We start from the raw sequence: 14,065 nt of genomic DNA on the forward strand, positions 1-14,065 counted from the left end.
AGGGTGCGTCGTGTTTGTCTCTTAGTGGAACAGTTTTAGTAGGTTTGGGGCCCCTCGGTCACATGATGTGGAAGCCATGAAAGAAAAATAGATTTTTTTTTTACTGTAAAAAAAAAAATAAATCAAATAAACAAAAAAAGAGGGGAGCCTTGAAAATGTATAAACAGGGCTGTGTGTCTCTCCCACTGCTAGAACACAGGTGTCACGTCACTTGAACACAGAAAAGCTGAGTGTCTGTCAAACTTCACCATGATGAAGAATGAACTGCTGAGATTTCTGGGGTTTAAGTTTTCATTACTTTTTATTTTTGAGGCAGAATAAGTATAAAGTAGCCTAAGATTCTGAGATTAAAGACAAGATTACAATTTTTTTCTTCAGAATTCTGACTTTAAAAATAATAATCAAAATATTTTTTAAGAAATTCTGAAATAATTTCTAAGATTTCTTAATTTTCATTTTATAAGTTAAAAAAAAATTGAAACTCTGACCCTCAGGTTCTGAAGCTGAAGTCTTTATTATTCTCATGATAATAAAGTTAGAATTCAGACTTTATTTGTCAGAATATTGAAGCAGCCCTGACTCTTCACTAAAAAGCAGTCACACACATAACACATGTCAACAAACAGCTGAATAACTGTCAGAACATGAGCGGCTTATTTTGAAGGGGGTCTATTGTAGCCGTGTCTCAGGGCAGCTTTAATCCAGAGTGACAGTAAACAAAGTGCTAACAGTGGTCCCATGACTGCAGCACGCCAACCAGCGTGGCCGGTAAATCTGCTGGAGGCCCCAGGCAGGAATTAACGTTAATTTAACGTTATTAATGTTCATCAAAACAACGTCCTGCCATGCTGAAGTGACCTAACATCGTTTTATTCAGCTTAAAACGAAGCTGCTTGGTCTGTGGCGCCATGTGTTTGTAACAGAACAACTTATCAGAGCACTGCGACGGCCTCTGACCCTCATCGAGGTTTCACTGTGTAGACACAGCCATTATCACACAATAAAACGTCTGCTTCACTTCTTTCATTTCATGTTACAGACAATAAAATTCAACTCAGTCTCGTTTCCACTCTGATGTGACGCGTGCAGCCACCTTTGGCCCCGTCACATGTCCACTGGGCTGAGTCATCTGACCAACAGGATGTTCAAGTCATCACTGATGTGAAACTTTCTTTCAAAGCCGAGAGTCACATCATGCGTCAGCATGTACAGCACATACACTGAAGTTATATATAAAAAACAACCGTTTATAAATACAAACACAGAACATTACCCTGAAAGGGAACTATTCTCAGAAACCAGGTCAATCACAGCGAGCACGGGACACACACCACGTGACGACTCACAGTGAGCAGGCTGATGCACATCCTTATGTATGGATCATTCTCTACACTTAAGCATGTACAGCGTGTGTGTGTGTGTGTGTGTGTGTGTGTGTGTGTGTGTGTGTGTGTGTGTGTCCTCACCTGCAGGCAGGACAGCCTCCCACCACCACTACTGAGGGCTGGATGATGGTGTACGTTCCAGCGTAGGGCTGCTGGGACACAGCGGGGCCCATCTGGGCCGAGGGGAATCCTGTGGGTCAGACGAAGGGAACACGTCAAAAACCAGGATATCTGGAAGAATGTGATGATGATGACGATGATGATGATGATGATGATGATGTATCACTACGTGTAATCTTTGTAAATACGTCACGTGTGTTCAGACCTGTAAGACAAGGACCCATCAAGCAACACCCTCTTATTATAAAAGATGATTGTGAGGATAATCATAACAATAACTGACGCAGGGCGGGAGTGTGCTGACTGCCGCGTAGCAGCCATGTTGGCTTGTTTTCTCCACTTGCGCACGTGTGTGCGGATGTTTGTGCGGCACAGTGAACTTTGAGACCACGTTTCCTGGAAATGCTCAGCAGCGCCTCTGATCAGCCACGGCGGGTACTCCTGACAGGAGCGCGCCTCACCTGACTGCAGGCGGCGTGCACACCTCACCGAACACCCAGGAAACAGGAAGTGCAGCGATCAGAACTGAGACGTGATTTAAGCAGAACTTCCTTCCTTATACAGCCTGAGTCAGGTGACTGAGGCCGCTGCGGGCTCCACGCTGTCAACACCAACTCACTGTAAAAACAGCAGCTGATGATTTGCTGACGCAGTAAATCCTCTGACTGTAAGATGGTTTTTGTTTGTTTTTGCCTTTTTGTGCGCACTTACTGCACCGTTCCTCCCACTGCGCATATTTTACCATTTAAAAATATTTATTTAAAGAAAAATGTGGTGGGCAAAACGCGACAATTTATTGGCCTACTGCGCATGCGCATCCTCAGAGCACACGATAAACGAAACTAGTTTTTTCTCAGATTAAATCTTTCACATGTTGAAAATGCGCCATGACGCGTCCACTCCGGCCTGAAACAAATGACGCGCTTTCCTTTAGGCGAAAACGGAAGTGGACAGGAGTGAGACATCTGCCTACGTGCACAAGTGTGTGATAGGAAGGGGACACACATACCTTGGCCATCGGGGTACTGGTAGGGTGGCGGGGCCACGGGCGGGATGGCACCATAACTGTGCGGCGGCGGCGGCTGCTGCTGCTGCGGGCCGTACTCGTACGCCCCGGGGACCGCGTTGTAGGCTGGTGGTCTGTCCTGAAGTAAAGGTTTGCTGTCCACCATCTCACCCGACGTAACGCGTCCTCAACTTGTCTCGTTCTGTGCCCGCGAAGTCTTCGCTCTTCAGTAAAAAGGGTCCGAGCTGAATCCGGGCCACTTAGCTGCTGTTGCCCGCCGTCGTCTGACACGCAGTGGCGACAAGAAACAAACAAAATACGCTGCGCAAAAATGAAACTTCGTCCCTCTCCATGCGCCAACTTTGTCCCCGTCGGCGCAACAACCCAAAATATTGACCAAAATGTCCACTCTAACAACAGGAATGGTCCACGTCTGCCCGTTAATAGTTAACTGAACTCCATGTCCCTCCTCAAAGTTGGTCCTCTGGCACCAAAACAACACACATCTGTCATCACAGCCGCGGACTTCAGCTGGAAGTCAGAGCAGCGTTTTCCTTTTTGTCTGGATTGTCACAAGAGAAGAATCATGTGATGAGCTGCTGGAGCCTCTGCGCCAGTGGAAGGCTTCTTAAAGCGACAGTGCATAAAAACAGCGGCTGGAGCGGCGCTGGCTGCCGCTGCTGCGGCTGCCGCATGCGGTGCCGCTGCAGCGCCATCACACAGATGACACAGTTACTCACCTACTGGGCCGACGGAACCTAATGATATAACTGTAGAAGACATCACGCAGTCATGGGAGAGCCTCTGGGTTTGGACAGAGGCCGGACCTGTTTACACCAACAGGTCACCCTGAATGTTACATAATCTGTTTGGATGACAGGACAACAGTGGAAAGTAGTTCCCCTTAAAGCCATCGTTTCAAAACAGTGAGCTATGAAATGTTATTGTAATATGATGACCGAGCTCATTACATAAAATGTTTTAAAGCTTTAGAACCACCTTCTTCAGGCTCTGATCCTTGAGTCCAGTTGCCTCGATTTAACCTTTGACCTTTAACCTGCAGCTTTGCAGGACATCAGCATCAATGCCTCAGGTCTGTGTCTGAAACACAACACAGCTGTTTATACAGAAAAATAATGAGATTAAAAGATTATTATTCATTTATGATCCTGGGACCCCCTTAGATTGTGATTGTTTGAACCACTGGACCTCTGTGTACTGCAGCTGTGCGTGAGTGTGTTACTTCTGTGTGTCGATAGTTTACATGTTACACAAGGACTCCACCTGCTGGTCGAACAGAGGAGAAGAAGCCATTAGTGGAATCGGTCTCTGGATGTCTGGATGTCTGGATTACGGTGCATGCGTACAGCGTCACCACCTTTGTCCTGCAGGTTGATCACATTACAAAACATGGCTGTAAGGAGACAGCGATCCTTCGCCCTCTGACTTGTTGCAGTTCTAAACTCCGGGCTTTTCATTTCTCTCCGCTCTGTGCTGTCAGGCGTTAAAGGAAAGACAAACTCGGTCTGTATCCTGGTTTGTGGTAAAATAATCCGCACACAGCTGACCTCTCGCATCAATAATTCATGTGACGGTGAATAAATTATTGAAATATGCGCGTTAATCTGCAGCAGTCGGAGAATAATATCAGGGGCTCCTGCGTCGGACCAATGGGAAGAGGAGATCCCACACGCCCTGGCGCGTTTCAGCCAATCAGAGCCGCACTTCCTCCATTTCCTGTCGTGTGGACTCGGAGTTGCACAGAGCGTTCCACTGGTCCAGAATGTGAATTTAATACTTCTGTGTGTACATGAGGGACTTCTTATTTTTTATTTTGCCGCCGGATGTGCAGCTCGTGACAGCGCCTCATGCGTAAGTACGCGCTGTGTTCCCTCAGTGAGGGCTGCAGCACTGACGCCTGTTCTCTGGAGATGTAAACAGCTTAGAGCCGACTTTGCGGCATATGGTACCATCAGAGCCCTGTGTGTGATATGCCGAACACTTGAGGGTATTTAACATGGGGTTTGGATGTGTCCTGTAGCATGGGCCTCGGACATGGCAGGTATCAGCTGTTACACCTGATGTCATGGCGCGTCTGTTGATACTCCCTTGACAACCGCGGATCGGATACCAGTAGGCTATTCAGGTAGGCTGCTGTTTGAGAGGACAGTGTTTCTGATCCTGGATTTACTGTAGCGTGTGTGTGTGTGTGTGTGTGTGCGCGTAAAGGTCCGTGCGTAAAGCCATAGTACCTTCAATCCAGAAAGCTGCAGTCTAACAGAAACGGATCTGATGTGACAGGCTAGATGCCTCCAGGTCCTGTTCTCCCTCTGTAACAGCTGTGACTCAGTGTATTTCTATTTCAAAATAAAGTATCAGTAGCTTCTTTGGATAAAATCAATTGCTTATGAATTATTTAATGTATTCATTTATTTATTTTAGGAGGGGAATAAAGCCCTCCACCAAACGGCACAGTAACAGTCCTTATTCTAGCGGATTAGTACCAGTCGATAAAGCCACTGTGAAGTCAGCGGGTCATAACAGAGACTTCCTCCCAGACTTTCAAATTAAAACTCTGTTGACTTGTTTTTGTTTCAGCAGAAATTTGACCCAAAAACCTGTGACATTTTTTAATACTTTAATAATCCCAGAAGGGAAATTGCTTAAGGCTGCCAGCAAGTAGTGCCACACACCAGTGAGTGCACTGGAGGCCCCAAGGACACATAACACTGACCGAGGAGCGGGGATCGAACCACCAACCTTTCAGTTATTGGACAACCCTGCTCTACCACTGAGCCCAACTCATTAATTAATAAGGATTCTGTACATTATGGTGATGCAAGCTATAAGTGACACATTCTTTATAGTGATACCATATCAGGCAGTTTGTAATTTTGTCCTCCTACCTCCTCAGTGGCCATCATGCCCATCACGCTGCTGTGGGCCGTGGACGTGTACGGCCGGGTGTACAGCCTCTCCACAGCAGGCCAGCGCTGGGAGCGTGCTGATGACATGCTGCTGGAGCTGAAGCGCGTCAGCGCGGGGAAGGGGCGCTGCTGGGGCGTCGGATGCGACAACCACATTTACCTCAATATGATGCCCAGCGAGACCCCCATCCGCTACAGGGAGGAGACCTATGAAAACCAGGTTAGTGCGTCAGCCAGCTGTAAGGAGCTGCACCACAAAAACAGATGCTTCACAGCTCTGCTCTGTGTGTGAGTGCAGAGGTGGAACCCAGTGGATGGCTTCACTGACACACTGCTGCCCACCGACCGCTGGCCATGGAGCGATGTCACCGGAATGAATCCTCAACCACTGCACAGCTTCCAGCTGCCCTGTCACAGCTGGGAGTGGGAGGGAGACTGGTATGTGGATCAGAGCTGTGGAGGAGAACCCAGCCAGACTGGGGTGAGAAGCAAACCACATCACCTTTCCCCCTTCCCGTCTCCTGTTTTCTACTTCTGTGATGTCACATTGGTCGCCTCTTTGGACCCTTCAGGGCTGGGAGTACGCTGTCGATTTCCCTGCCAACTTCTCTCCAGACAAGAAGTGGAACTCCTGTGTTCGCCGTAGAAGATGGATCCGCTATAGAAGATACACAGCACAAGGCACTTGGGCAAAGGTTTGAAAATCTTTGCATATCTGTAAAATCCTGCTTGTTTCTCTGGGGTGAACATGTGTTTACAACTCACTCTGATGATTCAAGCCATTTCTCTTCTTCTTCAGATCCCATTGGACAATCCAAGGAAACCGCCGCTGCCTCTGAGCGACATCAGCTGTGGCGGCTGGGAGATGAGCGACCAGTCCGGAAGGTATCCCTACCTGTGGGGCGTGTCGCAACAAGGACAGGTCTGTGTAAAGATCCAGATCCCCCTCCCTCGTTAGCATTTGTTCCACTAAGAATTTATAACCGTGGTGCAGAAACAGGTTTCCACTTTTCATTTTGGCCACAAGAGGGCAGCATGATTTCATATATTTTACATTAGCAGAGTTGAAAGTCCTTCTGAAGCAATCCTGACTTGATGCATTTACCAATAACATATTTGCATATTATTGTCTGATGTGCTAATGTTATCCTAACCCTGCAGGTGTGGTTCAGGGAAGGCATCCATCCTCGTGTCCCAGAGGGCTCCGGCTGGGAGGAGGTGGACGTGCCCAAAGAGGTGGCGCAGCTTTCAGCTGGACCTGGAGACCTGCTGTGGGCTGTGCTGTGGGATGGGAACCTGCTGGTTCGTACCGGCCTCACCCTGGACAGCCCGACGGGTCAGCATGCAGCATGTTTCCATCAGCTCTCGCCACATTTTTCTCTTACATGTTTTTATCTTGTGTAGCTTTTTGTGTTGTGTCAGTAAACACATGTTTTTTCTCATGTTTTCGTTCTATCAGGCACATCGTGGGTTGAGGTGGAATCACCAGGAAAAGAGGTGGAAGCGCTTCTTGTGGCTGTAGGAGTCAGTGTGGTCTGGGTGGTCACTAAGGACTTCAAGGCGAGTCAATACTACAGAGAGAAATAGATGTGTTGTATTGTGCTGTGGGGGTTAACACATCTGTATTCATGTGGACATCCAGGTGTGGTTCAGGCGTGGTGTGAACTCCCACAACCCCTGTGGCTCAGGCTGGATCAGCATTGGAGGGGAGATGATGATGGTGGATGTTGGACTCAATGACCAGGTGAGGAAGAAGTAGTTTCTTGGTTTTTTAGGGACCTCTAGTGGTGAAGTTTGAGATTACAACCAACTGAATATCCCCATGCTCACTTGTCCTTTTCCAAAGCTATACACATACAAGCAAGTGTCTGGTTTGTCCTTTACGGGCCACTGTAAGAACATGGTGGGCTCAGGATGCTGTCTACACACATAAAGGACAAATTGCCACTCTTGAGGACAAATGTGTCCATAGTTTGTCCAGAGAATGGAGCAAAACGACCATCTCTAAACAGGAAAAATAGTTTGTGACCATACTTCAGCCACAATCAGTGCATCCTTAAGATCCATCCCAAGACACTGCAACACACCTCAAAGACACATCAGCGTGATGACCAACAAGAGCTGAAGAGCTGACAGCACAAACACTCACACAGTTACACATCATCAGACACTTCACAGCCCCATATGATTCAAATGTAATCACATTACAGCATACATTTCACTTCCTAGCCTTTGGTTTAAACGTTCCTGTGACCGGTTTCTCTCACAGCTTCAGCACTTCTAGCTGCTTCACTTCTGGATCTGGTTTCAGGCCGAGCCAGATCAGAGCTGGGGTGGAGGTAGAAACCCGTCCCTCTGTGTCTCACTGCTGAAGACTTTGCTTAGCGCTGCAAACCCATATCTCACACCTCCTCCCCTTCAGTCTCTCACCCATTTCCCCCCTCTAGCCTCCAGTCCTGCCCCGCGGCTGCCCTGTAACACGAGTACAGCCAGACGTTCCAGCCAATGTCCCGGCAGCAGCAGCAGCCTTATATATCCCCAGATAGATTCCCACTGGCCTGACATATGGGAGACTCCCTAATTAGAAGCTGGCCAAGCCGTCGTCATCATATCCCATATTTCATATTTCAAGGTTGTAAATATGGGCATGGTGAAGTGTGAGGTGGTGGGAGCCACTGTTACTGTATATGGCCTTATAAAGTAACAGGCCTGGTAGTAGCTCAGATATGTCTTTGAAGAAAAAAGAGACGATTGATCGTAGTTTAGTTTACATTTATCATACTGCCAGACTTACTGAAAATGAATATATTGAGCGGTGTTGATAAAACACATCACGTGTTAAATGGCGGGTTGGGAGGAACTGCTCGCGGGGTCCCCCTACAGTCTGATGAACGCTACAACTGCCGTAAAAATGTTTCTACACGCACCCGGAACCGGGGACACCATCAGAACGACTTGAAAAGCTGGAGCTGTGTGCTCAAACAATTCAACAGAACTTTCATCAATTAGCTAGCGTAACAGCTTCTAGCTAGCAATCAACTTTACTTCCTGGTCCGACAGTTACGGCGCCAGGTCACCATCAGCTGGGCCTCCCTCCCCGCTTTAGTGTAAAGATGTGGTTTTGCAATGAATGTACAAAACGACTCACTGTAGTAATATATCAGATATATAAAAACAATGACTTGTTACCTCACTGTGAGATACATAATGAATAATGAATAATGTGATGGTCTGCTTTCTTAGCTAACCCCCCCTCCGAATGAGATAACATGGGTAAACTTTGCATTTCCTGAATCCTTAGAATCGTGCCAGTACTGCAGTGTTTGTATGTTGTATCTCTCGTGCTTCCTGATGCCACAGGACTAAAAGACAAAAGATGATTTCGGCAGAAACGGCAGGAAAATGTGTGTGATTAAAGGTTTGAGGAGCTCCAGTGTCCTCTGTGCTCAGAGGCTGAAAAACGTCTTAAACAGCTGCATGTTGTGTGTCACTGTCTTTTTCCAGGTGTGGGCAGTAGGTGAAGATCGTGGTCTGTATTTCAGAATCGGCGTGACACCATCTGAACCCAGTGGAAATGGTTGGATCCCTGTTTCTGCCCAATGGGGCCATAATGAGAAGGTTATTCGGCCCAGGTCTGTATGAATCTCTGTTGTTTCCTTCTTGTGAAGTTCTCTCTGATCTTTGTGCGCGTGTTGTTTCCACAGGGGTGGTGGTGAGTTCAGTGGACATCTGACAGAGGCCTCACAGGCTTCAGTTCTGAGCTGCACTGACTCCGACTCCGACCTCGGTCCAGCTGATCCTCGAAACACCACCACCACCAACACCCCAGTTGTGGAGGCAGCAGCTCCCTCTGTAGTGCCCTTAGGAGGCACCGACTCACCTCCAACCTCCCAGGAAGCAGAGGACGCTCCTTCAGCCCCCCAGCAGGAGGCCCCCAAACCCTTCATTCCTGCAAGTGACAGCTTCATCAACAGCCTGGTGTCTGACCGCGGCAAAACGTCCACGCCACAGGAGTCCATCATGGAGATAACGCAAGAAGAACTTGAGGAAAAGCCAGAAGTCCCAATACTTCCGAGTCCAGAAGCCCTAGGACGGGACGTCCCCTGGATGAACGTGGACCTGGAGGGGGCAGAGGCGGCTCGGAGTGCACAGGCATCAGGGCCTTCAGTGGCTGATAGCGGCGCAGCTGCCACTTACGCTCTTGGCAGTCTGGACAACTCTCAGGGTGTCGGTGAGGAGGACTGGCCTGTGTGGTCTTGGATTTCTGGTGGAGGTTGTGATGTGGATGCGGGTTCACAGATCAGCTGGCTTAGTCCTACAGGTAGATGAACATCAACTCTGCAAGCGTAGATGAGATTGTGGCTGATGAGGTGTCCTGTGGCTGATGAGGTCCTGCGGGTCTGTCTGTCTGTCTGTCAGGTCCTCTCACCAGCTCCCTGTCCCTGACCCCTGTTCAGTCGGCAGCCTGGAGCGAGCAGCCGCCGCAGCAGGAGCACAGAGAGGAGATCAGCAAGAAACCGCTGGAGAGAAGCAACGTAAGACTGGCTCTGATCGGCTCTCCACTTGCTTCCTGTTTTGGTTACATCCTCCCTTCTCTTCACGTCTGTTTCAGTCGGTGTGGGTGCGTAAAGGTGCTTTGCGATGGTGGAGAGACTGGAAGCCTCAGCGCTGGGTCGACGCTGGTGTCGCACTGGAGCAGTCCACCAAGTCCGATGGCAGGAAGGACAGCATTTTCTTTGTCTACTACACACAGTACGACGAGAAAAAGGTTGGTTTAGTCACATAAATGTCTGCTTCTGCTGGTCTGCTGGTCACTCTGTCCTCATTCCTCCTCTCAGTACCTTCATGTGTTCATAAGCGAAGTGACGGCGCTGGTTCCGGTCACCATGGACTGCCACTACGCCTTTGCTGTGTACACAGCAGAAAGGACCAAGCAGAGGTGGCCCCTGGTCCTGGCCGCACAAACTGAAAAGGACATGAATGATTGGGTAACAAGCGAACACAGCCGGCGTTTAGGTGAATGTCCCACTGCATGTTCTGTAGACGCTTCTTCATCCTTGTCACTTGTTTCCTGTCTGCTCAGCTGTGCCTGTTGTCTGACTGTTGCTGTGAGTGTCGAGGGATCACAGGTCCCCCGTCCAGACAGGCCCTGTGGTCCGCCACGTCAAAGGGAGACGTCATGGTTCATGAGCCGTCCTTTTCCCTGGAGGCCCCTGCACACGCTATGGCCTGTGACCTCATGTGAGACTGATAATAAGCTGTGGATTCTTCACCACCTTCTCATAGTTTCCCATCAAGTTTGTTTCGTCTTATTTCTGTGTCTTAACATGTCACTAACGTGCTGACATGAAGCACTGTCGTGTTAACATAGGTACAGCTTGTGTTTGTTAAAATGTCTGCTGACGCCTGACGCTCCCGCTCTGCGGTGCTGCAGGTTTTGGCGGCAGATCCCCGGCCACCTGCGCTGTGTTGAATCTAACAGTTTGGGGCTGGTGTGGGGCATCGGGTGGGACGGCACAGCCTGGGTCTACACGCGGCCGCAGTCCGACCAGGGTAAGCCTGTCCTGTAGACTGTAACCATGGGGGTGCAAGGGTTAGCTTCACTTATATAGCAGACTTCTATACATGACGTCTCTTTACCAAAAAATAATTGATTTTGGTGTGAACTGTCCCTTTAAATGCATAAAAAATGCACGTGTAGTTGCTCATCTCACCCTGTGCAGCAGGGAATGGCGCTCCGATGCAGCAGCAGACCGATGTGAGGAGTGTTCATGTGTATGAGAATCAAAGATGGAACCCTATGACAGGATACACCGACAAGTGAGTAGAGACTTTTTAGCAGTTTTTGGAAAGAAAAAAAATCACGCCATAAAACTGTGTTTGTGTCTTTCTAACTTTTCTGACCCACAGAGGACTTCCTACTGACCGCCCTATGTGGAGCGATGAGAGTGGACTCAAGGAGTGCACCAAAGGCACCACACACCCACCCTCCCCTCAGTGGTCCTGGGTACAGTGAATCCTGAAGATCAGTCTTAAACAGGACTCCTGTGTTTACTTTGCTGTTTTCTTTCTGTTCCAGGTGTCGGAGTGGGCTGTGGACTGCAACGTCCCCGGGGGGACAGACAAAGAAGGCTGGCAGTACGCCGCAGACTTTCCCATGTACGTACTTCTGAGGATGTTGTCTTGAACTAGAGTTGTGTCAGCTGGGTCTGACTTCTTTTCTCTAACCCGCAGGACGTTTCATGGCCACAAAACCATGAAAGACTTTGTGAGGCGCAGAAGGTGGACGAGGTAAACGCACTCACCGTTCTGCGGTTTGCAACTCGCAAAGTCATCATTCCAATGACATGTCCTGTGCACAGGAAGTGTAAGATCACAGTCAGAGGTCCGTGGAAGCAGGTCCCGCCCATCTGTCTGAGTGACATCTCCTTGATGCCATGCCTGGCCCAGAGCCAGATGGAGCAGGTCCCTGTCTGGGCCATCAGTGACAAGGGGGACGTCCTGTGTAGGCTGGGGGTCAGCTCCCAAAGTCCTGCGGTGAGAAATGAAGACGCTTAGAGACATCTGTCTGGATTCTGCATCTCATCACTGATTCTGCTAAATGTGGTCTCACAGGGCAGTTCCTGGCTCCACGTGGGCACAGACCAGCCCTTCAAGTCCATCTCTATCGGCGGGGCCAATCAGGTGTGGGCCATCGCTAGGGATGGAGCAGTGTTTTACAGAGGATCGGTGTCTCCACAAAACCCTGCAGGTCAGTTCAAGATGTGGGACTCTTAATGTCTCATCTGTGAGTTCCAGCAGAGCCAGACTTGTGTTTCCTCTGCAGGAGAATGCTGGTACCACATCCCGTCTCCAGTGAGACAGACCCTCAGGCAGCTGTCTGTCGGCCGGACGTCTGTGTTTGCTGTGGATGAAAACAGTGAGTAATAATATACATATGTACACATAACATGTTTTATGTGGTGCTCATCTTCTATGATGTCATTCAGGTAACCTGTGGTACAGACAGGGCCTCACCCCCAGCTACCCTCAGGGCTCCGCCTGGGAGCTCATCTCTAACAACGCCACCAAGGTTTCTGTGGGACCGCTGGATCAGGTCAGGACAGGAACACAGTGTCTAACAAAGCCATTAGCAGCTGTGAGCACAGTGAGAGACACCAGTCAGATCACCTGATGCTCACACTGTTGATCTCTACAGGTGTGGATCATAGCAGACGGTGTTCCAGGTTTCCCCACTGAGACTCCTGGAGCTGTCTGCCACAGGCTGGGTGTAGGACCCATGCAACCCAAGGGCCAGTCCTGGGACTATGGCATAGGGGTGAGTCCCTGATCATTTTAGCCCCGGCTATCCCTGCTGGTTGCAGAAGAAGAGAATTCAGCTGCCATCAATAAAATCTGGATAAATGACAGGTCAAGGCCTCTCTAAACATGAGTAGTGGGCTGTTACAGTGCCCTCTAGTGCCCAAATCGTCAACTACAGAAAGGCAGTGCAAGTGGCAGGTTTCATCATTTCTTTTATCCTTTATGCATGCTTGGCCTCCAGGGAGGATGGGAGCACATCAGTGTGAGAGGGAACTCAGCAGAGGCTCCTCGTGTCCCCACGCCTGCTGCTGCTACTGCTGCTGCACCCTCCCGCAGCCCAGGTCCCCCAGCAAGGCCTCCGACTCAAGTGAACGGGAACGCCACGGGTGTGTAGTACCCTCCCATCATCTGTTCCAGCTCTCATCCCTGTTTGTGCCTGGATCTGCATCCGTCTCCTCAGACCACTCCCACAGGCTCTTATCCCTTCATGTAAAGGGAATGCACAATCATGCTGAGTTCAGACTGCATCTGAAGCTGGATCGATGGACGAATGTTACTCCTTGGCAGGAATCATCACGTCAATAATCAATGACAAAACAGAGCCAGAAAAAAAACCAATAGTGGACAAATAGTTACAATAATCGAGTGCATGTGTTTGCTCCTCGAAGTCTTTGGCTACTGGGTGTCAAGGGATTTAGCAATAGCTTTAATTCTTCTACACAGTATCCTGTGAGGACCTGAGAAGATGGGCTTTTGGTGAAGGGCTAAGGCTTGGCTACCAAATGAACACACCCCCACTACACCCTAACTGTATTGGTTCGTAGACTCTTTAATATGTTTGTTTTTGATTTTCCTGTCACACATTTGCATGTGATTTAATTTATTTACTTTGCATACGTTGGATTTTGTTTATTTATTTTGGCCTATTCCTTGTTTGCAATGGAGTGTTTTTTTCCGCCCTTGTTGCTACGGCGACACTTCAAAAAGACAGTTCTGAGCTACTGCTGTGAGTTCATGTTGCTCTTGGGCTCCAGACAATCCCTCTCTATCCTGCAATAAAAAAAAGTTCTTCCTGTTAGTATTAAACCCATTCACACAACTGCTATGACCATGACTGTTGACACTGCAGCAGGTCTGAATGTCACGTGGACATTCCTCTTACAAGGGCATTGAAATGTGAAATAAAAGTCTAAAAATACATTTATACGTCCTCACATTCATTTCAAAATAAGACACTTTAAAGACACAGCGTGCAGCTCTGTCTCCCTCTTCTGGCAGTGAGAGTAATTACACAAATACTGTACTGTACAAGCATGGCAGGTCTG

The 14,065-nt window shown here is 48.8% G+C and overlaps 2 protein-coding genes across 7 annotated transcripts in view; one reads left to right on the forward strand and one right to left on the reverse strand.

Annotated features, from left to right (window-relative positions):
• bri3 (brain protein I3) overlaps positions 1 to 3,129 on the reverse strand; it is a 4,830-nt gene extending 1,701 nt beyond the window's left edge. For both annotated transcript variants that reach the window (XR_003671035.1, XM_028411102.1), the window contains exons 1-2: positions 2,515 to 3,129; positions 1,467 to 1,575 (exon numbers count right to left, since the gene is read on the reverse strand). Coding sequence is in view for 1 of the 2 variants with exons in the window: in XM_028411102.1 (XP_028266903.1) it covers positions 1,467 to 1,575; positions 2,515 to 2,677 (272 nt within the window). In the remaining variant the exon portion in view is untranslated. The remainder of the gene's footprint in view (positions 1 to 1,466; positions 1,576 to 2,514) is intronic.
• tecpr1b (tectonin beta-propeller repeat containing 1b) lies at positions 2,009 to 13,940 on the forward strand. 5 transcript variants are annotated; one of them, XM_028411099.1, is made up of 26 exons: positions 2,188 to 2,486; positions 4,553 to 4,657; positions 5,426 to 5,658; positions 5,737 to 5,919; positions 6,011 to 6,133; positions 6,238 to 6,360; positions 6,600 to 6,774; positions 6,898 to 6,998; positions 7,081 to 7,182; positions 8,943 to 9,070; positions 9,143 to 9,759; positions 9,858 to 9,973; positions 10,051 to 10,206; positions 10,277 to 10,426; positions 10,522 to 10,679; positions 10,873 to 10,991; positions 11,162 to 11,258; positions 11,349 to 11,445; positions 11,518 to 11,597; positions 11,673 to 11,729; positions 11,801 to 11,975; positions 12,054 to 12,189; positions 12,265 to 12,357; positions 12,428 to 12,534; positions 12,637 to 12,756; positions 12,982 to 13,940. In XM_028411099.1, exons 3-26 carry the CDS (start codon positions 5,434 to 5,436, stop codon positions 13,132 to 13,134), a joined length of 3,591 nt encoding a protein of 1,196 aa, XP_028266900.1. In that variant the 5' UTR covers positions 2,188 to 2,486; positions 4,553 to 4,657; positions 5,426 to 5,433; the 3' UTR covers positions 13,135 to 13,940. The 5 variants fall into 5 exon arrangements, with proteins under 5 accessions (XP_028266901.1, XP_028266900.1, XP_028266898.1 ...); XM_028411097.1 differs by lacking the exon at positions 2,188 to 2,486 and adding an exon at positions 3,921 to 4,383; XM_028411100.1 differs by lacking the exons at positions 2,188 to 2,486; positions 4,553 to 4,657 and adding an exon at positions 2,009 to 2,172.
• The last annotated feature ends 125 nt before the right edge of the window (positions 13,941 to 14,065 follow it).

The sequence above is a fragment of the Parambassis ranga genome, chromosome 8 (assembly GCF_900634625.1).
Source record: "Parambassis ranga chromosome 8, fParRan2.1, whole genome shotgun sequence".
NCBI classification, from domain to species: Eukaryota; Metazoa; Chordata; class Actinopteri; family Ambassidae; genus Parambassis; species Parambassis ranga.

Bases quoted from the DNA above. Each gene is read 5' to 3' on its own strand.
- tecpr1b (XM_028411096.1), top strand. The intron at 11,976-12,053 runs GTGAGAAATGAA...GTGGTCTCACAG, and splicing joins TCAGCTCCCAAAGTCCTGCG to GGCAGTTCCTGGCTCCACGT. The intron at 12,190-12,264 runs GTCAGTTCAAGA...TTTCCTCTGCAG, and splicing joins GTCTCCACAAAACCCTGCAG to GAGAATGCTGGTACCACATC.